The sequence below is a fragment of the Myotis nattereri genome (assembly GCF_964212035.1).
Source record: "Myotis nattereri genome assembly, chromosome: 4".
Lineage (NCBI taxonomy): Eukaryota > Metazoa > Chordata > Mammalia > Chiroptera > Vespertilionidae > Myotis > Myotis nattereri.
The window spans coordinates 68,874,074-68,901,894 of record NC_138079.1 but is presented as its reverse complement, the minus strand read 5'-3'; the positions used below and the strand labels follow the sequence as shown (position 1 = coordinate 68,901,894).

The 27,821-nt window shown below is 41.6% G+C and overlaps 1 protein-coding gene across 1 annotated transcript in view; it reads left to right on the top strand.

Annotated features, from left to right (window-relative positions):
• The window catches only part of SEMA6A (semaphorin 6A), a 128,273-nt gene that overhangs the window by 64,327 nt on the left and 36,125 nt on the right, over positions 1-27,821 (top strand). The window contains exons 2-10 of the mRNA XM_081088742.1: positions 5,303-5,439; positions 7,627-7,744; positions 11,717-11,777; positions 12,746-12,808; positions 13,531-13,632; positions 19,926-20,016; positions 22,807-22,926; positions 23,587-23,675; positions 24,535-24,752. Coding sequence (XP_080944868.1) covers positions 5,340-5,439; positions 7,627-7,744; positions 11,717-11,777; positions 12,746-12,808; positions 13,531-13,632; positions 19,926-20,016; positions 22,807-22,926; positions 23,587-23,675; positions 24,535-24,752 — 962 coding nt within the window. The 5' untranslated portion in view covers positions 5,303-5,339. The remainder of the gene's footprint in view (positions 1-5,302; positions 5,440-7,626; positions 7,745-11,716; positions 11,778-12,745; positions 12,809-13,530; positions 13,633-19,925; positions 20,017-22,806; positions 22,927-23,586; positions 23,676-24,534; positions 24,753-27,821) is intronic.

The following is a 27,821-nucleotide window of genomic DNA, read 5'->3' as shown; positions in this document are numbered from 1 at the left end:
GACATTCCCTTTATTAATGCTTTGCTGACAGAATGACCTGCTATATGAATGACAAGGGTATGGGGGGTGGTGGTGGTGGAATATTTAATCATTTTTAAAACAATTATCAACACAAACACAGTCACAGGATTTTCAGACAGACTCTTTTTAGCCCCTTTTGTTTGGTTCTCAATCTGGAATACCTGAAGGCTAGTTTCCTGGCCTTCTGCAAGGGTCCATTTAACTAACGGCAACCTGCGGTCACAACACCATTTATGCATCAGTTTGGCCTTAAAAACTATAGGGGAAAATTACAGTAAAAATAATTTTTCTCAGGTCTCAGAGCGTGTAGAAAGTCAACATAATTCTTGCCCATCTGACTCAGAATAAAGTTGTATAATTAATTTGAGATTAACCCAAACAGACCTAATAAATTCACCAACAGAAGCCTATTAAACTTTCTTAAGGTTTTCCATGAATTTTGTGGGTTATGAAAGAATAAGAATACAACTTTATAGTAATGGTGTATTTTACAAAGGGCATTTCTCTACAGGCTAAGCATAATGGAAGGTTGAGACAATTAGATGGAAATTTCAGGCATAATAAGCTTCCTTCTGAAGTAAATTACTTACTTTTTTTTAGAATCCTCAGATTGACAGTCTTCCCATTATCTAATTTTCTGGATAGCTGCTTTAGTCTGTCATGTTAGCCTCTATAAGCAGGGTTACAGAGAGGGAAACCAACAAATGTCTGCAGGTGCCCCAAAACATTTTTAGGTAACACTTCAAGTTTCAAAGATTACCTAAACAATATCTTTAATCGCGGCAGCCCAGCTAACTCAAGATTTTGAAGCACAGTAGAAAGTTCTTGTTTGCTTTTGTTCTCCCAGCCAACCCAATTGCTCTTAGCGGGGATACCCAACCTATGTTCTACAGCAGCCGTGGGCAAACTACGGCCCGCGGGCCAGATCCAGCCCGTTTGAAATGAATAAAACTATTGAAAAAAAAGACCGTACCCTTTTATGTAATGATGTTTACTTTGAATTTATATTAGTTCATACAAACACTCCATCCATGCTTTTGTTCCGGCCCTCCGGTCCAGTTTAAGAACCCATTGTGGCCCTTGAGTCAAAAAGTTTGCCCACCCCTATTCTACAGGATGGAAAATGACAATGTGATTGAAGTGATATTTCTCCACCAAGTAATCACTTCAATAAGAAAACATATTGACTATATATTTACAAGGTTTAGAGCCCAAAGTTGTGTAGGAAGGGAGCTATACATCAAAGCCTCAGCTGAAGAAAATTGTAAAGTGTTCATGTGGACTGGCCAAGATTAACCAGTATTGCCAGAACACCCTCACCCTTATGATGTACATGCTAACAACTTGATGGTGTGATGATAGAAAGACACATAAAACAGCTTTTTTTTTTTTTTTTCCTGGCATAGAGCCCTATTGTAAACCTGGAGATATTTAATTTTTTTGTTAATCCTCACCGAGGATATTTTTTCCATTGATTTTTAGAGAAAGTGGAAAGGAGGGAGGGGGAGAGAGAGAGACACATCGATTGGTTGCCTCCCACTAGCACCCTGACCAGGGCCCAAGAAGGTACCCTTGACTGGAAATAGAACTCAAGGCCCTTTGGTCCTTGGGCCTATGCTCTACCACTGAACCACACCAGCCAGAGTTAAACCTGGAGAAATTTAAATAACCCATCTCAGCCATGATCCGGCTATGTGTAGGGATTAAAAGAAGCCACTGAAATGTATAATAAATATATTTATTCTGCATACAACGCTCTTCCTGCCAGCCTCTGGGGTTGAGAATGTTGCATCTAACCCAATTTTAAGATGGAAAAAGATAAAATCGGGAGATATAATGAAATAGCAGAACTTTATTAGCTTGTAGGACATCTGCACAAAAATGAATGCAGTTGTGGAAGGATAGAGATTCATTTGTCATGTCAAGAAAAATTAATCTTTAAAAGTATACATATATTCCCGAAGATTGCTAAAGAAATGAGACTCAGTCTTTTGAGTGCCATTATTCTTCCATTACATGCTGCAAATTCTCTGAGGTACTATGCTCCTGTATAACACTGTAATACTGCTCTTGAGCTCTTGGTAAATGTTGCCGCTTCCTCTTCCCCATATACTTTCTCATCTAAAATATAACAGCCAACTGATGTCTGGTTTATGTTTTACTTAACTCTTATTATTGACTAGAGGCCCGGTGCACATTTGTGCACTCGGTGGGGGTCCCTCAGCCCAGCCTGTGCCCTCTTGCAGTCTGGGACCCCTTGGGGGATGACCACCTGCTGACTTAGACCTGCTCCCCAGGGGATTGGGCCTAAGATGGCAATCAGACATCCCTCTGGCAGCTCAGCAGCCCTCGGGGATGTCCACTTGCCAGCAGGGAGCAGACCTAAGCTGCAGTCACACATCCTTAGCACTGCTGAGGAGTCAGGAGAGGCTCCCACCACCACCACTGTACTGGCAGCCATCAGCCTGGCTTGTGGCTGAGCAGAGCTCCCCTATGTGAGAGCACACTGACCACCAGAGGGCAGCTCCTGCATTGAGCATCTTCCCCCTGGTGGTCAGTGTGTGTCATAGTGACCAGTCATTCCCAGTCTTTGTGCTGTTCGGGTCAGTTTGCATATTATCCTTTTACTATATAGGATAGAGGCCTGGTGCACGGGTGGGGACCGGCTGGTTTGCCTTGAAAGGTGTCCCAGATCAGGGTGGGGGTCCCGCTTGGGTGCCTGGCCAGCCTGAGTGAGGGGCTGATGGCTGTTTGCAGCTGGTCACACCCCCTTCAGGGTGGGCATCCCCACTGGGGTGCCTGGCCAGCCTGGATGAGGGGCTGATGGCTGTTTTCAGGCTGGCCACACCCCCTTCAGGGTGGGGGTCCCCACTGGGGTGCCTGGCCAGTCTGGGTGAGGGGCTGAGGGCCGTTTTCAGGCTGGCGGGCGACTGAAGCTCCCAGCCTCTCCTTTTTTTCTTTTTATTTTTATTCTGGGATTTATTGACCTTCTATAATTGAAACATTGTTGCTGTCACTGGCGCTCCCAGCTCTGAGGCCGCGGCCAGCTGAAAGCAGGTATCTGGGGTTTGTTTAGCTTCTATAATTGAAACATTGTTGCTTCCGGAGCTCAGAGCCGGGCCGCACCAGGCGAGGAACCTTGGCTTCCTCCATCACTGGAGCAAGCAAACCTCCTGCTCGCTTCAGCTGCATGGCTGCTGGCCACCATCTTTGTTGGCAGTTAACTTGCATATCGCCCTGATTAGCCAATGGGAATCGTAGTGGAGGTATGGTTAATTACCCTTTTTGTCTTTTATTAGATAGGATTTCACCTCTTCATTGTTATACTGAACACAAACTATGAGAAACAAATATGAGTACCTCAGAGCTTCTTCACTTTGGGATGAGATTCTCCAGAATAGGAAGAACAGGCAAATGAATGCATGAATGGGCTGCTGTGTTTAACCTGTCTGTAAATACATGTTTATGTCTCTTGGTAACAGGTCACCCCTTTGAACAAGTAATCATTTAAAGTTTAATTTTAATCTACACATCAGAGCTGAAGATGTGGAATTGCTTAGGCTATTCTTTCAGCCCCTTTCCCTCTTTGATTTTCAAGATAAAGCCAATTAATTAATGTGCACTTTTCAACTGAAAAAACGATTAAGACCCAGCTGTGACTGTAAAATTATAAGTTGTAATGCAACACTCCGGACTTGTTAATGCTTTTTTTGGCATGAAAAAGAGAGACATAGGTATCTTATATTAAGTGGTGTTCTAAAAAGCATAAGTTAGCAGTTTGTTACTAAGTTTGACCTTTCTACACACAAATCTTAAATGATTGATGGACTAATGTAAAATAGCTTTGTTCAAAAGAGATCATCTTTGGCAGGCTACTTCTAAGGCTTTACTACTCTGGAGAGATGATAAGATATCCTCATTTTACATTAACTTCCCTGATAGATCAACACTTATTTGAAATATGCCTCAGAATTATGTGATATTTACTGTTTTAATAGTCTTCTTTCACTGTATCCAGCTGCTCTACATGGAATGGTTGTTACTTCTAAGATTTAGAGATTTTTTTCTACACATAAAGAGCATCTTTAGGAAAATACAGATGGGTAGAACAGTATATCTGGCATTTTTATTCATGACTATTTCATTGCAAGGTGGTATATGAGACTAAAATATACAGAGATATGCTTTTTAAAAAAATCAACCTTCCTATTTCAATATGTGGCTTCAAATTCTCCCTAGAGTATTCTTCAGAGTCTGAAAAGAACCATTTACTTCTTTTTAATCACAGACTCTGTAATTTTATGTATGTCTAAGATCACTATAGAATTACTATGGAATTCCAGAAAGCAAGGGTAAAAATCTCAATTAAAGGGTCAAGCAGGTAAGAGAAACAGTGAATGGGACCAGTTATAGGTATAGGAGCGTGTGTGTGTGTGGGGGGGGGGGGGTAGGGAGAGGTGTGGTGCCTGAGAGGAACTGTTATTTAGGTCAATATGAAAGATATTCTGGCCCTAACTGGTAGCTCAGTGGTTAGAGCGTCAACCCTCAAACTGAAGGGTCTTGGGTTGAATTTCTGTCAAGGGCACGTACCTCAGTTGCAGGCTCGATCCCAGCCCCAGTTGAGGTGCTGGTGGGAGGCAACCAATTGATGTGTCTCTCTTGCATGATGTTTCTCTATGTTTCTCCCCCTCCCCTCCACTCTCTCTAAAAATCAATAGAAAAAAATACTCAGGTGAGGATTTAAAAAAAAAAAGAAAAGAAGAAAGAAAGATATTCTGATTTGTCTAAAGGTTAGAAATCTCCTAATTTTTCAATATTGGCAACTACAAATTTTTGAAAGATCCTGGGCTGGCCAAACAAAACACGTCTGAGGGATGTCTTGCTGCTAAAAACCTGCTGAGAAGGAAAAGGGATTTACACCTTTAAAAAAAATGTTTCTTCAGTTGTTCATATTTTGAGGGGTGCCATTTCGTAATTGTGAAATAGCCGCCGATAATAGCCTATTATAGGCTGAGGACAGAGGAACGAAGGCTCTCTGTCACATGTCTGGGAGAAGCTTTGTGCAAGCGTGGGTGCCTGGGGAAGGCGGTGTGCCGTAGGGTAATGGATGGATGCAGGTTCCTTATGTGAAACACAATAATCAGTGAATTCACAATGGAAAAGATATGAAGCAGAGACCTCTTCTCTCTTAAATTTACCGTCAAGGCCATTTCATTTTTATGGAGCTGAATAAAGCTGACTTGCAAAAAGAGAAAGAAAATCCTTCTTTGCTCTTTGGCAGGGTGAAGTAGAGAAAGAAAGTCTCCCCCTGAACTACTATGAGGCCAGAAGCCTTGCTGCTATATCTCACACTGCTGCACTGCGCTGGGGCTGGCTTCCCAGAAGATTCTGAGCCAATCAGTATTTCGCATGGCAACTGTAAGTACCCACAATCCCACTCTCTCCCTTTGTGGACACTGTCGCGTGCATCAACCAGTGAAACATTGAAAAGTTTAATAGAATAGGAGACTTATTGGTCACTTTGAACTTGTGCAGGTGGCAAAGTTAATTCAAGTCAAGTCGGTGGAATGCCCGTTCTATAACTTCATTAAATGCTGTTGTATGACACATACGTGTGAGCGTTTGAAACGTTCCTCAATACTGTCAATGAAGTCTCCGTTACCACATGGAGGCTGTGATCCAGCTGGAAACCAGCTGTGAAACAATATCACTATCCCTTGGGTATTACTAGTATTGCACATTTTCATATGTAATTAACATATGAATTTTCCTAGAAGGACAGAAAATAGTAAGACTGCTTTGGAGCATTCTAGAGACAAAGATGAACTTTTTTTTAGACTTAGAGATTATATCATTGCTAGATTTAGGTAGAGTGAATTTTAATCCTGAAGGCCTATTTTAACTGTTTATACAATTTTCCTTTTGGTCTGCTTCATTGTCAAGGATAGAAAGCAACATGACTGAGAATTTAGTTGATTCCTCAAATGAAGAAAATTTACTTGTACATTGGATGGAGCAGCCAATGTACTGCTTTTTTTCCTTCCCTCCAAAAGACAAAATATTTTATCGCAGTAAAAATGAAAGAGAGCATTTTCCCCTAATATATATTTTTCCAGTAATTATCCCCAAACAAACATCGAATAAACCATACAAAAGGTGTTTAAACCAATATGGAATACTGATAAAATCCATTAATGCCCAGCTTTCTGCTAGATGGTCCGGGATGAAAAAGATGATTTTATAAGGTGAGGTGGCAAGACTGATACATAAAACAATGAGAGAACAGAAGTCAGAGCATGACTGAGGCCAAATTATGTAGTTTAAGATCATCATTCTTGAAGTGGCAGAGTCCACTTAATTCAAGGTACCAAACCTTAGTAAGCACTTATTTAGCACCATTTGAGATAGGTATAGAGAAGAGACCCCAGCCCAAATGTGCTGCTGAAAGGATACTCCAGTGAGCACCTGAACCTTGATAGTACTGAGACATGCTACTGTTTGAGCAAGCTCCTTAATGAATGGGTAAATGAAATTTCAGAGCAGTGGAGAGAAAGGCACAAGATAATTCCATACTAAAGCTTAATTGTGAGTAAAATAATTGTGGCTCCTGAATAAGACACCCACTGTGAGTCATACCCAGATACTACTGAGGTTTATAGTGACGGGTCTGAGCATAAATCTGTGAATGGTTTTCGAGTCATTATATGCCCACCCAACCGCCTGAAAACAAATGCCTTTTAAATGTGACTCATCTTTCTTTCCTCCTTAGTTTCTTTGGGGGAATGCTTGTGCTCCGAAGTTGGTAGGATTACAGGCAGAGAGGTTTTTGAGATGTAGGTATGTCTAAAGGTCAGGCATTATTACAAATTGCTCACTGTCAACCAAAGAGAACTGTGAGAAAGGAGAAATAGGCTCACTCACTCTCCAAGCCAGGGAAAGTCCAGATCACCCGACTGGCTACACTCAGTTTGACCCTGTCCTGTCAAAGTGCCCGTTACTGTGAGATCAACCAATTGCTTCACTCAAGAGCGAACTTCCCACAGTTCCTAGAATGCCAACCAACCTAGCGGGGCCGCCTTCAATGGCAGATTATTCCAACTGGACGCCTGTGGAGACTGTATTTTTCTTCTGGCTCCTGGTCGAGGGCTCTCGCCTCCAGACCACATTGCCTTTGTGGTGATTGATGGGAAGGCCGCTTTGAAACAGTTTTGTCCCGAGACAAGATCTTTGGCAGACTGCCCCCCAGGCTTAGCACTCTAAAGAAGATGAAAAGAGAACTGGGGAAAAAGAGCACCTTCATGTAAAGGGTTCACTTGCAAGTTTAAGCCCCAGGAAGAGGGACAAGTCAGAAATGGTGACACTTGGAAATATAAATGCAGGCTTATTACCATCTGAAAATGAAACTGTAACATGATCATTCTTTTAAAGAGCACTCTTCCATCATAATTTTTCCTAAAATAACAGACTCATTGAAGATGGAAAATGGTCCTATGGTCTGACTTAAATATGGTTTTGTTTTGTAGACAGCCCCCTTTCTCTCCCTGCCCTGTCAATTCTTGGCTTGATTTCCTTTTCCCTTTGTTGCCCCATCTCCTCTTTTCACAGATACAAAACAGTATCCGGTGTTTGTGGGCCACAAGCCAGGACGGAACAGCACACAGAGGCACCGACTGGACATCCAGATGATCATGATCATGAACAGGACCCTCTACATCGCTGCCCGGTGAGTGGCCTGGTCCACAGCTCTGCCTTCCAAGCATCTGAAGGTCCTAAGATATAAATGGACCCGCTATGCATCTTGTTAAAAAGACCTTGACATTCCCAAACAGAGTGTTATTTAATTAAAGGCTACTTTAGTGTGTCAAGCAATCATTCTTTTGAGACTTTCTGTGTCTGCCTGATGTAATACGGCTTTAGATAATTGCCTATTTTGGATTTTAGTCTCAAGTAATCCAATGTTTTTCTGGAACATATATGCAAGTATTTATTCAAGCACTGAGTAGAGTGCCTTTCTCCTTGATACTTGTTTGTTAAATTAAGTTGAATGTGTAAACATGTATTATTATATAGTTTGTGTATATTAAACCTGTTTGTATTTCTGCAGTGAATGGATAGTATATATCATTACTTTAACAGATTGGCAGTAGCACCCAAAGAATCTTTGATTTGGATCTAGTAAGAAAATATTCATCCACTGGGGAAATGTCATTTAAACACACTATGTCTTAAAGCTGACTGGCATGGTAAGAAAACTGCCTAAACAGGAGTCACATGGATTTAGGCTTTTGTTTTAAGTTCGCTCTTGATTTACCTGGAATATTTCTCTGTCAAATGAGAGGTTGGAATAGATTATCTTAATGAGGTCTCTTGGGATTCTAACAATGTATGATCCCCTTTTGAAGGTGTGTAGCACATTCAAAATAATCTCTAAATGAACAGCAATAAGGAATACCATCATGTGAAATTCCACTGTGGTCTTACTGAGTCTAGATTGATTAATAATCTCACACAGGGAGAAAGAAATAGAGATTGTGTTTGTGGTTCTTGTCTGGCTGTGAGCACAGGTAAAGAACAGGTAAATGACAACAGTGGTTGATTCTTTTAAAGCACGTAGATTTTCTGAAATGACAAGCTGTATGACAAAGTAAAAACAACAACAAAACCATCGGTGAGATTAAAATATCCTGCAAGTACCCCGTATATGGTCACAGGGAGCAATGTCAAAACACTTTTTTAAAATTTCAGTTCACAAAAACTATATAGTACATACTAGTTGTATGTGCCCTATAAATTGCAAATATAATTTTAAGTTCTTTAGAAATGCTAATTCACTTGATCCTGAAAGAAACCCTATGAGAAGGAGATATTATTATTCCTCATGTCTTATGGGAGGAAACCAAAGTACAAAGAGGTAAATGATTAGGTCCAAATGACAGAGCAGGATTTGAACCAGAATGGTCTTGTTTTAGAGTCTGAGTCATTACTCCCTATACTGTACAGCCTACTGAGCAGTAGAGGTGGTAATATCTGTCCTGGGAATAACCTTCTAAGAGCTATTGCCCAAGAACATAGTCATTGCATGCATTCATTAAAAAGCATTTCAACAAGGTCTTCAGTAGACATGTCTGTAGCAGAATATTAACTTCTTCTTAAATACTTTTTGTTTCCTAAATGTAGCAGGGCGGGAAGACTACATTTGTATCCAAACAAGTGATTAAACATTGGGTCTGTGAGAATAGGCTGACTCGATAATGCTCTATAGATTGTTCACTTTGCAATGGAATCTCTGGATGATATGCCTGATGATTTAGCATGGCTGTGGGCTGCAGTTCCAGGGTGTACCTGAGTTAGGAGCAAAGTGCTATGCAAACCTAATCCTGACCATTATTCCAGCTGGTTAAAACCGTTTTAAACTAACCCCTTGTACCAAGAAAAGGAGAAAGAAGAAATGGAAGGGGAAAAAGGAGAAACACATTCAATTTTTAAAAACTATGAAGCAGACTCGCCTTTTGTTAGAGGTAAAATTTATAAAACCTTAGCACTGACAAGCTGTTTTCACTCTATACTCAGCCACTGCCCTTCAATACACACTCTTGGAAGATTCCTAAAGGAGTTCCGTGGCTGCCATCTTTAGGGTCTTTCCTCTTACTTTAATTTCACATTTCCCATCATTGCTCTGAGAGATCCAGGTTCCTAGGCAGCAAATAACACGATTTCAAGTTAAATCCTTACACCAGGCTCAAGCCAAGGCAACACAATTCAGTGGTATTTACTGGAATGGGAAAGAGGAAGGCCTAGGATTAAGTCAGTTTATGGTCAAATAACTTAATTCAGTAAGGGCTGGGTATGAATCCTAGGATGCACTCGTTGGTGCTTGGGAATACCCTCTGACCCTGGACTGCTTGTGTTTGCTGGGCAATGAGATCTCTTGGATATTGAAAAAGATTGCATTGTCCAAAAGGAGATTTCATTCACAGATTGTATTGTTAAAAGGCTTCCCAATGCTTCTAGACAGTTGGTGTCAGCAATCGGAAGCGCCATCCAGAACCCAGGGACTGACTGAGGCTTGATGGCACGAACCCCTTTCAATTCTGCTTCATTATTATCCATTTTGTAAATTCTTTTCTTCCCTTTAATCTCTAAACTGCTAATTAACATAAACAGGTCATGCCAGGAGGGGGCAATCCCAGAGCTTTCTGAGGAATTGCCAATGCATATTAATCAGCTGTTAATTTACAATTCATATATTCAGCTCCTACTTAAAGTTCTGAGGAGAGGCAGGGCAAAGAAAACCTGGAGTCCTCTCAAACCTGATTCCAAAGTAATAGGCAATTCCATTCCAATAATGAGCCTGACCCACAGCTCCACCAATAAAGTCAAACAAGTAATAAAAGAATGTAATAAAACTGCCTGGAAATTAAAGGGCAGCGAAATTCTGGCACCCTACTGAAGTTTGAAGAACTTCCCAATTCAGCAATTTACAAAGCAGGCTCCCTGTTCTCCCCCTCACACATTCTCACTCCCTTTCTCTCTCTCTCTCTCTCTCTTCCATAGCAGGCAAGGAAATTTTCTAAGCCCACTGCCTTACTCTCTTCTTTTATTTTCACATGAGAGAGACTGTTTCTACTTTTTATCGATTGTACCTTCTCTTAAAATGGTAGCAAACAGATTTCAAAAATATTGGGAGGGAAAATTGGGGGAAGGGGATTGAAGTAAATCCTGACAGATAATTCCTTTCTTTCCCCTTTCCTTTCTCTCCCCCTACCCACCCCCCCCCCGCCCCCCAGCCTTCCTTTTAAGTAATGAGGGACTTGAAAGTCTGCATGGGAGCCTGGAGGTCTTGGTTTAAAGCTGTGGGTAATTTTCCAGCCTCAGGACTTCCTGCATTTTAGAAAAAGCCAATGTTATTTCAAAGGAAAATGAGCTGTTTTGCTTTCCCTCACTAGCCCCCCATCTCCCCAGTTGAGTGTAGTTCTTTTCTTTTCTTTCTCCTGAATTCCAGACAAAAACACCCTTGTACTCGGCTCAAACAGAAGGGGATGTTTAAATATAGCCCCACACCTGAGCTGCCGATTCCTTTCTCCCCTCCTCGGGGAGATTGGCAGCGAGTCACAAAGACAACCCAAGTTCTCAGCGAAACAGGAAGGTGAACAGAAGCAAGAAAAGGAAACTTAGGCTCAAGTACGCTTTAGGCCTTCATTGACCATCCTTGTGTGAAGAAGAGAGTGACTTCTGGAAACAATTTTCCCTTTATCGTCTTCGTCTTGCCAATCACATCACCAAAGTGAAGGCTGAGAGATGGAGATAAACCTTAGCTTTCGCTCGCCCCCCTGATGAACAGATGCTGCATGCTGAATGCCAAGAGTCTGGTACATGGGTTTGAAGATACTGAAATGGGAACACGTCTATATTCCAATTTGGGGGCCAATTTAACTTTCGTAGTCCTTTCTCCTGAACTGCGATATGCAGAGGTTACAGTTCTGATATGAGAGAGACTGCAGGAGAGTTTTCATAATGGATGCCAGCGTATCCAAAGGTGCTGGAAGCTCTTCCCACTTCCTTGCACGTGGGTGTCTTGTTTTTTATAGCGGGATATGGATTTATCTGCCTTGGGTAAGATACATACCCATTCAGGAGAAAATGAACTGTCTTGATGCTTATGTTTGACATTGTATTCATTTTTCTTTGTTTCTAGGGACCATATTTATACTGTTGATATAGACACATCACACACAGAAGAAATTTATTGTAGCAAAGTAAGTAGTTTTAAAACCATCTTTCTGAAATGAAGGACTTTAGGATAATTCTTGAAGAGAATTTGTATTTTAAATGCATGGATTGGGAGGACATGGCTAATAATAATTGAAGATAATTTTGTGAGATCTTAATTTGGGGCTAAGTTAGGGCTTCATATGTGTTCAGAAACAGTTGTATATGTCATATTTTATTCATCATACATGGGAGCATACACATTTTAGAGTCTTAGGTAATTCCTATATTCCTTCAATAAAATATTGCCATGTTTGTCCAGGAAAATATCAGTTTTCATGTGTAAAACTTTGTCCCATGAATGTTTAAATGTTATGTTTCCAGGTCTTGCAGTATTAAGTTTGATTTGACTGTTGTGGCTCAGGAATTTGATCATTATCCATTTCAGACAGACATAATATATAGCCTGGGCTCCCCTGATATCTCCGCATGGAGGTATTTTAGTTAATAAAATCTGCCATAGAAGTAGACGACCCCTTTAGTTCATGAATTTACGTGGAGTGTAGCCTGAATTAAAGCTTTGTCCACCTAAAGTGAATGTCTCCTTTATTTTTAAGAAAATGACTTCCATATTTTAAGGAAAAAGCCTGGTTTATGAAAATTGATTTATCAACTGAAAGGAAAGGGCAACGGCATGTATTTTGTCAAAATGAGCATGATTTAGCAAGTTAATTTGGGTATTTTATGTGAAATTTCCACAGTTGTTTATTCTTCTTTTCCTCCATCTGTATCTCAAAGAAAAGATCATTTTGTAGTTTAATGAATACATAGTAGTTAAGTGAACATTTCCATCTTTAATCTTTTCTTGTTATGGTGAATTAACCATGGAGAAAGGGTGTAGAAAGCTGTCAATAAATATATGTTCAGCCTCTAGTCTCCCCAAGGGAACTTTTACTTCTAAAATCAAATGCAACAATCTCTGGGCTCTCGTTGATTTCTTTCTTGGTCCCTGCAGAAACTGACATGGAAATCTAAACAGGCTGATGTAGACACATGCAGAATGAAGGGAAAACATAAGGTAGGCAATTTTCATTTCTCCTGCAGCTGACACTTTGGGTTAAGGTTTGGACTGTTATCTCTAGCATAGACCATGATGTGGAATGATTCACGCTAGTAGTCCCTTTACCACCAGTAACTGCTTTTTCCATCAACTTATTGAAGGCTTTAATTTGCAAAAATAGTTTGCTTTTAATGTGATGAAACACCAGGACATCAGCTAGGGCTGCATCACGAACTACTTAGGGGCACTGGGGATTATGGGCACAAAGCCAGCTGCCCTGACTCTTCTAAGTGCACTTTCTAGTAGCTCACCTCACAGTCCAAAGCCCCCAGGGACTCTGCAGAACAGCTTGGAAAAGGCTGCTGCAGGCACACAGGGGTTGTTCCTTTGGCCACAGAACCACATAAAACCACACTTCAGCCTAGAGTCGTCCTGTCTTTCAAGAAACACTACGACATCTGGAATTAAAATTAACACAAGGGGAGGTGGCCAATTCCAGGCTTGCCTTCTTTTTGTGACATAAACACAGGCTCTACGCCCTGTCTTTATTTACTGTTCTAAAGGCAATTGTTGTTGTCAATATCATCTTCCGGTAAACATGTGGAGGAGCTCAAACTTTTAACGGACGGGCGCCTCGGCCACCTTCCTTCTAACCTGACTGTCTAGATCACCGTACACAGCGAAGAACAGGTTTCTGGGTTGAATGGATTGAATACAAAGGAGTTTCGATTATTTTTCAGGATGAGTGTCACAACTTCATTAAAGTTATTCTAATGAAAAACGATGACACTTTGTTTGTCTGTGGAACTAATGCCTTCAACCCTTCCTGCAGAAACTATAAGGTAAGTGCGATTTCCTCTGTTGGCACCACATGTCCTGGAGGTATTTCATAATTCACTGTGATTGTACCGGCAGCAACCTAAGAGGGGTAATTCAACCCTACCTGGGCTCCTCTCTCTTGCTGGACTTAATGTATTGTTCCACATGAGTGATCCTGAACAAGCTTCTAAGCTTCCTGTTAGTTCAGGATTGATTGACAGGTCTTTAAAGAGCCTAGCAAGCAAAGTTGGTTTCTATAAGACCCTATTCTTTATTGTTCAGAACACCAACATACTTACCACACATACCATGTGGATTTTCTCTCTCTTCCTTTCTCTTTCTCCCTCCCACCTCTCTGAGCACAGAAACACACTCATATGTATTGTGAGTCATTCCTATTTTTAAAGGTATCTCAAAAGCAGACCATTGGAACCTGTAGACTTTCCCTCTAAGTAAAATTTTCAAGAACACAGTAATTTTAATTCCATTTACTACTCTGCTTACTTAACCATGGCCTTACCTACCCTGGCCTTTATGCAAGGGAAAAAAATTAACTCTCAAAGCCTTAATAAATCTGGCTAGTTCTGATGCAGCTGATAGAGCTATTGCTGAAGAAGTGGGAGCTACCAGCTGCAAAGCAGAGGTGGCAATGATCTGAGGCCCAGGCCCACAGTTGCTGGTTCTCCCTGTCCCTTCTTTCTGCTACAGTCTTTCGTTCAGCATATATTGAGTTTCTCCAATGGCCAGGCCAAGTTTAAGGACAGACAAGAGGTCTCCATCCTTAGGGAAGCCAGACTAAAAGAAGAAACCACAATTCCACAGGGTTGCTGCCATGGCAACATAATGCAGAGTATTATGGAAGTACAACAGAAAAGTACTTAGCCTGAGATGAGGAGTCTGGGAAAGCTTCCAGGTAGATGAAAGAGGCAGATGACCCCTCTCTCAATCATCCCCCACCCTGCTGTTCTTACATATGGAGCACAAACACCTGCTGCCGAGAAGAAACCCCTAAACTCTGTGAGTGCAGGAACCACACCTGTGGTTGCCCAGAACCTGACATAGTGCCTCCAAACAGCTGCTCAATTGATTTTTGTGAGATAGTGAATGAGATAATGCCTAACCTTTGTCTTATAGAAGTAGAAGGTAGCCAAATGAAGGGAAGGGCAATCCAGGTAGGCGGGACAGCGTGAACGAAGGGCATGGAGTAAACCTGGTCAGTTGAGCTTGGGAGTCTTCATTTGGCTCTGGAGTGATGGACTGTGAAGTGACAAGTAGGAACAAAAAAGAGGCCGGGAGGTAGGTGACCTCATAGGTGAAAGGAAGAGAACAGATTCAGGAAATACTTAAGTGACAAAAATCAATAGGACTCAATAACTGATCAGCACAGGATAACGAGAGGGAAGAGTCAAGAATTACCACTAGGTGTCTCTTGGGTGAATGGATGAAGCGGGCTGCCTTGTTTAGACAAGGGATGATGGAAGAGCATTGGGGTTGAGCAGAGTAGTGAGGAGATGGGTTCAGTTTTGTGCAATGAGAGTATGCATAGCACTGCGGATGGCAATGCCTATGAGACATGAACAGAGATATCTGACAAGAAGCTGGATGGCTAAGCCTCGATTTAGGGAGAGAGGTGGGAGTACTAAAGATTTGGGTTTCACCAGCATAAAGTGAAACCCTGAGGTATGAAAATGAGAAAATGTATCAGCACCAGGAGGGCACCAGCCTTTGCTTTCACAGTTTTCAGAGACCTTCTGCCTTAGACATTGGAGGGTCTGTTTTACCCTAATGCTCATCTTCAGTCTGATACTTGGAAATGGGCACCAGGATTAGGGTGAGGCAAGTGAGGCACACAAGTGCTAAATATAAGGGCACCAAAAAATTCAGTAATCAAGCAAGATAAATGATGTTTTTAATGCAATATTTTTAAAAACCTAAATAGATGAAAAAACACTATCATAAAGTATCAAAAACTTAAATAATGTCAGGATCCATGCAGTTTATAATAAAGGCAACCAATCCAGTTGACCATTTACTCTAGCCAATAAGAGCACACAGCTGAAGGTTTGACTTTAATTCTACCACTTAATATTCCATTTGTCATTGTTTAGGACTCATTAAGACAAATGCTTCTAACAAATCCCAACACACTCCCTAGCTGGAGGGCTATCTTTTATGACAAAATACAGGCCGAGAGTGATCTCCCTCATCCTTCCCGCACATGTTCCATTCCCAGGATGCCTCACCTGCAGTGATACCTTCTCCGCTCACTTGTGCTAGCCTCATGTTCCAGGAGCAGGAGCCTCTGAAAAACCAGACAAGACGTACTTCCTGTGCAGTCCCCATCTATATGCCTAGCATGGCGAATGGTCGTGAGAACACTTGGCATTGCTCAGAAAAGTGTTCTTTTACGTATTTATTTATTTATTATTTTTAATCCTCACCTGGGGATATTTTTCCACTGATTTTTAGAGAGAATGGAAGAGAGAGGGAAAGACAGAGAAATATCGATGTGAGAGAAACACAGTGATTAGTTGCCTCCTGCACGAACCCCGACCAGGGCCCAGGCCAGGGAGGAGCCTGCAACCGAGGTACAGCCTTGATCAGAATCGAACCCAGGACCCTTTGGCCCACAGGACAAGGCTCTATCCACTGAGCCAAACCAACTAGGGCCAAAAAGTGTTCAAATACATATTGTATTTGGCTTCAGAGAGAATGGACAGACTCTCTCTTAAGCACTTTTTATCAACAGATCAGAGCCAAAGATTTAACCCTTTGCAGTCCAATGTTACTTTGGGAATTCAAACAGTCTGGTCCAAATTAATTGACAGGATTGAATGTTGAACTTTTTAATGTTCTTATTGCTCGACATTGGACCTGCTCCTAGCGCCTGGTCTGTTGAGTCAGCCTCAAGGTTGGACCGAAAAGGGTTAAAGCAAAAACACTGACCAGTCTTCCACTGAAAATCCCAAATCCCATAGTTGATACAGAGGCAGCAAGTTGATTAGAATAACTTGAAGCAGGAGGGTGACAACGTTTGCTCTCTGCTTCTGCTCCATGCCTTTACTTATGTAAAAAAGGCTGAATGTGTTAGAAAGATTATGGCCCCAACTAAGATTATCTGGGGAAGAATTCTGAAGGCTATCCACTATAAATCTGAAACTGCACTCCATACCTTTTCCCTCCTGTGCTCTAAAGCTCTTGAACTTTTGCAAACGTCAGGCTGGTTCTTAGCATATTTATCTGTACCCTACGGTGATTTAATTTCCCAGGGGCTGCTGTCAAGTCTGAGACTTGATGACTAATGCAAAGATTAGTTCTTGCTTCATGAAAAGAGGATTTCACTGTGGCATTGTTTTGTCTCTGCACTTTCCATACTCACAAACCAATCTGTTAATTCTTCCCAGCTTCCTGTCTTTGAATAGCTGTGCTATGGCCACTGTTTTAGAAGTAGGTACATTTAAAAAATATCTCCCCATTGTACATTGTTTCCCCAATGCCAGGATTACACAGTGCACTGCTTGGGAGAAGGGCATTTCTGTTGCATCACTGTGTACTAAGCATCTTTTTGTTGTTGTTGTTAATCTTCACCCGAGGACATTTTTCTCTATTGATTCTTTTTAGAGAGAGTGAAAGGGAGGAAGGGGCGAAGAGAGAGGAAGCGGGGGAGAGAGTGAGATTACACTCTAACCACTTTGCAATACTGGCAAGGGCCTAAGCATCTCTTCTGAATACTTGCCAGACCCATAAATGACAAAGTCTGTCACAGTTCATCAAAAAGGTCTCGTTGGAATAAAATATCAGAAAAAGACTTTCATAAAAGATGTGCTGGGGCCCTAGCTGGTTTGGCTCAGTGGATAGAGCGTCGGCTTGCAGACTGAAAGGTCCCGGGTTCGATTCCGGCCAACGGCACATGCCTGGGTTGTAGGCTCAATCCCCAGTAGGGGGCATGCAGGAAGCAGCTGATCAGTGATTCTCTCTCATCATTGATGTTTCTATCTCTCTATCTCTCTCTCTTCCTCTCTAAAATCAATACAAATATATCTTTAAAAAATGTGCTGGGGCGGGGGGGAAAGAGTACATTTGCTTTAAAGGGTGTCTGACTTTAAAATATATGGTTTTAACACAATTGCCTTGTGAATCTCAACTATAGTTTAAACAAATAGGATGGCTTCAATAGTGGCTATCTCAAAATGGTTACAGATAGAAAAGGCCTGTCATATTCCAGAAATGGTTTCTGGAGGGAGGTTCAGGGCAAAAGACACTATGACTGGACAACACTACCGGCTGCTTAGTAAAACGTCTTTCCTCTGGGCAGTGACTCCGGGCACCTTGATTTAATGATGAAAGCTTTTCCATGGATCCTTCCTCAGCAGCAATGCTATCTTAGGTTTATCTCCTTTCAGTTTTCATATCTGTAGTCAAACCATGCAACTGCCAGATGATAAGCCGCGTACCCTAAAACTAAAGAAGACTGAATCACAGAAGGGCATAAAAACATTAATGATGTTGCCTGGCTGGAGTGGCTCAGTGGTTGAGCTGTAACCTCTGAACCAGGAGGTTCGATTCCGGTCAGGGCACATGCCCAAGTCAGGGGCTTGATCCCCAGTAAGGGGCGTGTAGGAGGCAGGCGGTCAACGATTCTCATCATTGATGTAACTATCTCCCTCTCCCTCTCTGAAATCAAAAGTATATATTTAAAAAAATAAATAAAACATTAAGGATGTGGAGGAGATTATTTTATGGGCTCTGTGGTTCTGAGATTAAACACTAGGAAGATCCCATGGTATAAGGAAGAATACCATGAGGTAGAGGCTGAAACTACTGAACATACTGGTCAAGGTGGGCCAGCCTCTGACCACTGTTAGTGGCTGACTGATAGCACTTCATTTCCTGCTACCCTCACAGTTGAGCATTGGTCAGCAACAGAGATTTTGAATAACAAGGTTATTCAGGAGGCCAAGCTCCAACGTGTGCTCATACCTCTGCCATCTCTTAGGGTCTTGGAATTGTCCACTGGATCCTCTGTGTCTAGGGGGAGAATGTGGAAGGAGAATAAGAGCAGAGGACCCTGAAAGTTTTTTAGGGGCCAGAGCTAGAGGTGGTGCATAGCCTTACACTCACATTCCACTCAGTCATGTGATCACACCTAACCACAAGGGAGGATGGTAAATGTAGGTTAGTGAGATACTGAGGAAAGATAAATGGTATTTGGTGAATAGCTAGTAAGGCTTTGCCACACCTGAAAATGCCTGTAGGATCAGGCAGGTAACGTAGGAGTGAAGCATGTAGGCTGTTGATGCATTCTGTGGGTGAAGGGGCCTTGATACTGGATACCACATGCTTGTTGGAAGGAAATGGCAGGGTGTCCATTACTCAACAGTAGCTTGTGGCTGCCACTTGGGTAAGAAGGGCCTAAATTGACTTTCCCGCTTGTTCAAAAGCAAGAAATCCAGGTTTTCATGTGAAAAATCCCATTTTAAAACAGTGCTCTGTTTCCCTCCCTCCCTTCTTTCCTTCCTTCCTCCCTTAGTCTTTTTTTTTTTTTTTTTTACATACTAAGATGGCCAAACAAAATTCACTGGCAAGCCAGTGATAACCTCTAGCATACAGTAACAAGGCCTGGGTTGGGCACTAGGAGACCGAAGTCAAATAGCAGCCCCATCCCTCACCGCCTTCCACCAGGGTGAGCCCCTCAGTTTCTGAGCCCCCATGACCTGAGGCTGGGACATGTTTCTAAAGCAGGTGCAAAAGGCCGCCTGAGCTCTGCTTACGTCCAGGTTTTAGCACCTTTGCTGATGCCACACTAGTCTACCAGGGAACCCCAGGAAGAGCTTGGAGTCTTCTCCTGGGATTTAAACCACAGAGGCAGACTTCCTCAGGCAAAACAAAACCAAAAACTTAGGTCCTCCTCTGTAGAGGTCATGACTGCACAGATAATTTGGGGGGATGGGGGTGACGGAGGGAAGCAAATATGTTTTCCTGGTGATTGCCTCGGAAATTCCTTCTCCAAGGAGAAGACACTCATTTCTAGAGCAATTTTAGCAGGATATGGGAATTTGTTTATCGTAATGGTTAAGAGTCAAGCAGACATGACTGAATTTCAGACTCTTTTAGCTGTAGAACCTTGATCAAGTGAGAGACTTAATCTCTCCTAACCTCAGTTTCCTCAGCTGAAACCAACAAACTTACTAAGAGGGTATCTGAGGATCCTTGCACCATGAATATGAATTACTTAGCACATAAGTGCTTTGTAAATATTAGTTGCTATTACTACTGTGAGTTGTTGCTCCTAATGAAGTCCTGTTATTTCATTTAGATGGATACTTTGGAACCTTTTGGGGATGAACTTAGTGGAATGGCCAGATGCCCCTATGATGCCAAACATGCCAACATCGCATTGTTTGCAGGTAAGTGCTCTGATTTCTGCTCAATGCATTTGCTTCCGCATGCTCTCCTGGCTGCTGCAAACCTACTCTGTGGGATTTACAGATTCACAGTCATACTTTACTTCTCTGGTAAATACTATAATTAACAATGCCTTTTCCACTTGAAATTAGTATGGAAGTGGTACTTTTGCTTCTTAAAAGAAGTCTTTGCTATACTTACCCATGCTTTTGTGCCTTCAGAAAAGGCTAATAGTTTTGCACTGAACATAACATATTGGTTAGGGCCTGTTTGGGCTCCAATAATAGAAAACCCCACCTCAAACCACTGATATAGATTTATTATTTAGGGTAAGAGTTGGTTTGATCCAACAATTTATTAATATCATCCAGGACAAATGTCCTTTTCATTTTTCTGCTCACTTTCATTTCCTTCTAAGAGAGACTGGCTGACCTCACAGTCATAGATGCTTGCCAAGCCCAATTAGGAAGTTTCTGGAAGCTCTCTCAGAGCAGTGAGGCTACACCCCCCCCCCCCCCGTTTCCAGCAAACACCTTCTCAGATATCATTGACCTGATTGGGTTACATGCCTATCTATGATGGAACGGTTGTGGGAGCCTAGGGGACGATGCTGGTTAGCTTAGGTTGACCCATACTCCCCATCCTTACACCTTCCTTCCATTGCAAAAGATATAAATCAGCAGGAAATAAGCCATCATTTTCAGATTGAGATTTTTATGGATGAGTGTATGTGCTTTAATTAGAAATTTGTTTAGGAATTCAGTGCCAGCTGTGTGTGTGAAGGTGGGTGTAGGGAGAAGAGTTGGCATAATAGTGATTGTTATAGCAAGCAATGAAGCAGTTAGTTATAATTTCCATTATAAAAGATAAAAACTGGCACATCCTAGCTAGATGAGGAGCTTTAGGCCTTTGATTGTGAAATAAAATTAGCTCCTTGTGCCTCACTCATCCTCAGTGTCATCCATTTGTGGTCCTAAATCTGTAGTCACAGAATGTAGAAACAGCTTGTGCCAGTTCAGGACTGTTTCCTTGGGTCCCCTGCCAAAGTTAGAGCACAGTATTACTGGAAAGCAGCATTGTAAGGGTCACGAGGTCTTGTAAACCTATGTCAGCATGGGCAGGAGCAAGCCCAGCAGAGGAGATGCTTGGGTATATTCCCAAATGTGTAACTTACTGTAGCACATTTCTGACACCTGAACCTGCATTAGTTGGTACCAAGGAGGATGTGGGCTGCAATAGAGAACGTAAATTTAATTTTAAATTAAAAAGAGGACTTATTTTAGCCTGGCATAGTAAAAGGAGAATGGGCAAAGTATTTTCTAAAGCCAACTTTCCAGGGGCTAAATAAAACAAGCCACATGAGACAATCCTATGACTGCCCCTCCCCTTCCTCAATAGGTGTTCCCTGGAATATTTGAATCCTCACACACTTTCAGCCCTTATTAACAGAAGATCCTTGCTGCAACTGAATGGTTGCCATACTATCAATTATGCCAGAATAGTGCTCTGTTTTACAAGTAAAAGTCTGGTGAAATACCCAGTGTTAAATATAAAACAAAAAGAGTAGTGGGGAGTGGTCAGAAGGAACACACACACACACACACACACACACACACACACACACACCCTCCCCCTACCCCCCACTTCCCAGTTCTGTCTGTGTGACCTAGGGTTATGATTCTATAATTAAAGTTGTGATTTGTGTAGATATGTTTATCAACAGAAAGGTTTGTTGTCTGCAGTTCCAATCTAACCCAAACAGTCAACACTTGCTAATATATGGCTGTTAATAGTGCAGATATTAAGGCAGCTCTAAACTGAACCTGAACCACTTTCAGTTACTTGAAGTCCACAGGCAGACATTAAGAACTTTACTTAGGTATGTTTGCATAAGCTTTTTATAAACCATTATGCTTTCCCACAAGTGGGAGAGCTTAAAGAATACTATATTGTACAGAAGTGCCAACATATAATTAAAGAAGATATGCAACCCATTAGAAAAGAACCAAGGAAGTAATTTTTTAGTTTGAATATAATTATTGTCTCTGTTTCATCTATATAGATTTTTCTATTCTAGAATATCCCATTTAATTATTTGTGTGCCAAGCGTTTGCTAATCCAGGAAAAGAATAAAAATTTTTAGGGATCAATCTTTAGTCCAATTCAGTCCCTTTTGCTTTGGATGTACTCTCAAGCCTGTCTCTAATGTAGCCACGTTGGCAGGGTTCAGTATGAACCCTGACTCGGGTAAAGGGGAGCAGTGCCTCTCAGGATCTAAGTAGCAGTTTAGTCAGCTCCTCTTTTGTTTATGAACCCCCTTTCTTAACTCCCCTCCCCTGTTCAGTCTGAGGACTCCATTACTGCTGCTGAACGGAAACTTTCAGGTGGTAACAGCCAGCTTCTCTCTTCCCCTGGGACCCCGGCTGATCCAGTCCGCCACGGCGCGGTGGCAGCAGCAGCATCCAAGGGGCCTTGGCCTGGAGAGTTCAGTCAAGGACCATCTAATCAATTGAAGCAAACAGCATTTTTCATTCACCCTGTCCCCCTGGAGCTGCTGCTGCTTAGAAATTGCTGTGCAATTTAAAAATGAAAAATGTTTCCTCTCTCATGATCCCCATTTAAAATGGTTAGGAATGTGGGCCAAGTGTTTTCCCAGTGACTCTTGGATTTTTCCCAGTTGTCCTATCTAATTTGCCTGATATGGGAAAGCAATCTGGGGCATGTCTCTGTTATCCCTCCATGCCCACTGTCTTGCTCCGCACCCCATTCACCTCTTTTCTCTTTCTTCTAAGATGGAAAACTATACTCGGCCACAGTGACTGACTTCCTTGCCATCGATGCAGTTATTTACCGGAGTTTTGGAGACAGACCAACCCTACGGACCGTCAAGCACGATTCAAAATGGTTGAAAGGTGAAAAAACAAAAGAATAAAGGGGCGGGGGGGGGGCAATAGGTGTCTTGAGGGACATTTAGGTCCCAAGGGACCAGACTAGTTTCATTTCATTAGTGGCTTCTGACAGACGGGAAGGTGCAAATTGCATCTTTTGCCTCAACTGATTTATTTACCTCCCTTTTTCACTTCCCATCAGTTTCTGGAACGTTAACAGAACTACCAATGCTACTACAATAGAGCACATTACATTCATCTTTCCTGCCTCCAACTCTCATTTCAGAGTCCCACATGAAAAGAACAGGGAGCAGGGGGTTGGAGGTGCGGGGCACAGGAAAAGAGCGCTCATAACTCTGCATGAGTCAGGTTGACAGGAGATGTGTACGAAACCCTCTCTGTAATGTGGGCATTCCATTGTGGAAAATAAAAGACAGGAATATGCAGCACTCATTTAGTCTTCATTGTTGGTTGCAACCACTTCTGAAACATGTAATTTGTAGGCTCGAATGCTTTCTGAAATCACCAGCACGCACATGTGTGCAGTCATTAGAAACGGCTGGTGTTAACCAAATGTCTAATGGCCCTGTGCTTTTAATTAATAACATGTCACTGGTTGCAATTGATTAAAATTCTTTCAACTATGTGATTTGTCCCCAATTAAAGTTCCCAATTTGTTCACAGAACCATATTTCGTCCAAGCAGTGGACTATGGAGACTATATCTACTTCTTCTTCAGGGAAATAGCAGTGGAGTACAACACCATGGGAAAGGTAAGAGGGGAGGAGGTCTCCCTTTTGGATCAATATGGTTATAAATGACCTTGAAATAGGAACCATCAATCCAATGACAAGGTCATCATTTTGAGACGATACAGAGATTAGTGGAAGTGAAACACTGTGCTGCCTCCAAGCCCTGGGTGCTTTAGCAAAAAAGCAACGGCGTACAGGGGACGTCTTAAATATTTCTTTTCAAAATGTAATAGGCAGATGTTCAGTGATTTCACACTGAGTTTCAAGTGTCTTGAGATGTGGTTTCCAGGTATACTCAACAGTTTTCTCTTTTTAATGAGATGCTCCACACAGAGAGAGTAGATATACAGTATCTTTAAGCAAACTGAGGGTCCTAAATTTTATCTTTATTGAATAAAGCAAGAGGACACTTAGGGGATGTCCCTTTCAGTGATGATTACCAGAGAGTGGATCAAGGTCACTACTGGTGAGTTGGAGGGCACAAAATCAATGCCGGGTGGCTTGCACAGTTAGAGGAATTCAGGGTATGAGATTCGAGGCCAGAGGCAGCTAGTGAGGATGCCAGAGCTGGTGCATACAAAGTGCTCTTTTGTTTGAGGCAATAAAAAGCTAAGCAGTCCATATGGAAATGAGTGTATGTGGCTGGGAGCTGATCCCCTGAAGGATTTATGGCTCTGTATTAAATGCCACAGCCTTATCTTTTAAAACATGCTGTTCCAATGCTGAGGTTTTCCTTTTTTTTTTTTTTTTTTTTTTAGAAACATGAGATTAATTTAAGCACCTTGTTGTTCTGTTTCTATTTTCAAAGAAAGGAAAACTCTAATAAGATCACCTCGAAAAGTGAGTGCATTTCATTCTCCCTGTGTGTTTTCCTCTGCAGGTCGTTTTCCCACGAGTGGCCCAGGTTTGCAAGAATGACATGGGAGGGTCTCAGCGAGTCCTGGAGAAACAGTGGACATCTTTCCTTAAGGCTCGCCTCAACTGCTCAGTTCCCGGAGACTCTCACTTCTATTTCAACATACTCCAGGCGGTTACAGATGTGATTCGTATTAATGGCCGTGACGTTGTCCTGGCAACCTTTTCCACACCTTATAACAGGTAACCATGCCACGGCTGTGTGGACCTAATTGGTTCTTCCGGCTTCCTTTCCCCAAGGGCTCTCTTCTAATACACAAGATTCACAACTGATGGAAAAGTTGCCCTTCACTATTTGTGGCTAAAAAAGCACTTCACACTTAGTTTTCATCAACAAACTAACGGTCATTTACAGGAGTTATTAGATTAGGATTTTAGGGAAAGTAATTAGGTAAATTATAACAATATCTTCTAATTATAGGCCTGTCGTATAAACACTATTCACGTGCTGTTTCTCAATCCTTCTGTCATCCTGGCAATGAATACTGTTGCCCTCTTTTTATACTGGACAAAACAACTCAATTTTAGTACCTGGTCCAGGCAGTCAGTAGATGGAGGAGGCAGCTTCAAACTCAAAATGGTTCTTTCTCTTCTAGGCTATGTACCATTCTGTTTGACTTTTAATATTAATATCTTTTGAAGTAAAAACCCTGGAAAAATATTTAAATGCTACCGAGTGAAAATTAGGATCCAGATGAGTCCATCCCCACCTAAGACACCCTGGTTATTCTTATCCCATCAGAGGAGCCTGCATCCCAACCATAGCACCACCGTCAGACTCCGGAGGGCTGAATGAGGACTTAGACATTGTCAAACCTCGAAATACTGAGTGTCAACCTGTTTATTCCTATTTTTGTAGTTTTTAAGCTGAGACTTTGAGGAATTAAATAATATTCTAATAACTGTTCCTGGAGCAGTGGAAATATGTGGGGTTTAAAGAGCAGAAAGAAGACAGGCATTTAGATTTTCTGGTTCTCAGCTTTCCCAGTCCTTAGAGTCCTAGCACGGTTGTGAAAATGGTCATCACTCTGGGTGTGGCCATACAATTTAAATGTACTGTATTCTCATTTCTATGTAGAATTTTGGATATTCTATATTATCTTCCTTTAGGAATGCACTGCTTTATTTTGGATTACACTTTTTTAAAAAGACTTTTAAGAACTCAGTGAGTACCTAGATGACAGGCATGTACATGTTGAGATTGAAGGGCAGCATCTAGAAAGAAGTGTTTCAGAATTAGGTAGAGCCCGGATCAGAACAAGCTAAAGGATGAATAATGTTCCTTTATTACATGGAAGCCAAGAGTTCCCCACGGAAGATGCGTGAAAATATGAAACCACACTACAGCAAGAAGCACTCAGTGAGATTTAAGCAAGCTTTAACCATCTGTGGAGATTTGTAAGCCCGAGAATAGAAAAGATTCAATAATTCAGACTTTGACCGTTTACACTTCTGAATGCATCGATCTAGATTCTAGACTGTTGAAAAAGAATACTGTCATGGTACATGGGAAAGCAGGGGCTAGCAGAATTTCAGAGTACACTTCCGGTTTGTTGGTTTAATTTTTGAGATCAGTGAGTTACTTTATGATTATAATACAGCAGTTCATTCTAGCATATTATATATACTCTATTTAAAGTATTTTCTTTAACGGCCCCCAAGAAACATTCAAATATTGCATGCTTATGCAGTCGCAGAGACATATTTGCTCAGCAAAATCAGAGAGTGGTAAAAATGCACATACCCATTTATCTATAAATTATTGTTCTCTCTGGTTTTACTCCCTCTAGATTCATTCCTCTCCACCCCATGCTCCACTCATGCAACCGTGATCACTGTTAGGTTTCAAGCCCTTTGGGTGCTCCTCTTTGCCCTGGGGATAAAGCTCACGCTCCTTAGAATGGTGTGCAAACCCCCTCATGGTCTGACCCATCTCTGCCAGCAGCACGTGCTTTCTGGAACTAAGATCTGTCTCGAACGTGCCATGCTTGCTCATGTTCTGTTCTCTGCCAAGTCTCCCGGTCCAACCAATGTCTGTTTGCCCGTTGTGACCCTAAGGATGCTCCAAGTCTCAGCTGGAGTCGCTTCCCATGAGATCTTGTGCATTCCTCTTTAAATACTGCTCTTAGCAAGTTGTCCTGCATGAATTAGTATCATCATTGTTGTTGTTATTTGCCTCCACACTGAACTGTGAGTCAACTGAGAGCAGTACTCTCTGTTATTTATTAAGCATTTACTGCCTGAGAGTAGGGATTCCATAATTATAGGTTGAATGAACAGCAGGTAGAAAGAAAGGAATGAAGAAAAGATGAAAGGAAGGAGGAGGAAGTAAAGTAGGGAAGGAAGAAGAAAGTAATTCTAAGCTTGGGAAGATTATAAAATCCCAGGGTTATTACAAGGTTCCTCATAAAATAATTCAATATTTATCCTATTTTTCTTAATATTTAAAGTAAATATGTATAACTGTTACTTTTTGGAAAGGGAGATAAGAAGAATCTTACAAAATTAAGTAATGCCAGGGTTCTAAAATTTTAAAACAAATGGGGATCACTGCCTTGTATACTCAATTCTCTATTTCTTGCTTTACTAGTAATTCTTCAATAACTGTGTTATAAAATTAAAGATAGCATAAAGTTTTCCTGATCATTATGAGGTGATTTCCATATCCTTCCTATATTTGCAAAATCCAAACCAGTCACTCTCTCTGTGCTGAATGATGTTCCCATACAGCACAGTCTTGTCCTGATGCTGCTGTGCACTGGCCCACAATCTCAATGCCTGATTAAAACATTGGCCAGCTGGTGCCTGCAATTTATTTGATCAAAACCAAGGAATAATCATAGTCAATAACAAACATGGGTTCAAACAGTATACCCAGATGAATGAATTATTCATGCCTCTCACCACTGACGGGGAAAAAAAAAATCCCAAAGTCCTTCCAGGAGTGCTAGGCCAGAATGTAATTATAGGTAGAGATTACTGCCATTATTATTACTTAGCACTTAATAGAGCACTTTATTTGCAAAGTGTTGATGCTTTAGAGACTTATATTGTTCAGTCCTATGCAAATAAACGGGAGTAAAAACTGGAATGTACACCAACTAACAAAATATTCCCGAGTTCCACACACAGACATTCTCACTGCCGCAGTCCTTAGCTTGAGGTACCAAATCCAAAGAAGCAATGTTTGGACAGTGGAGGCACTTTTACTTTAAATTTTTAATAATATTGGAGATGTAGAATATTTTCTAA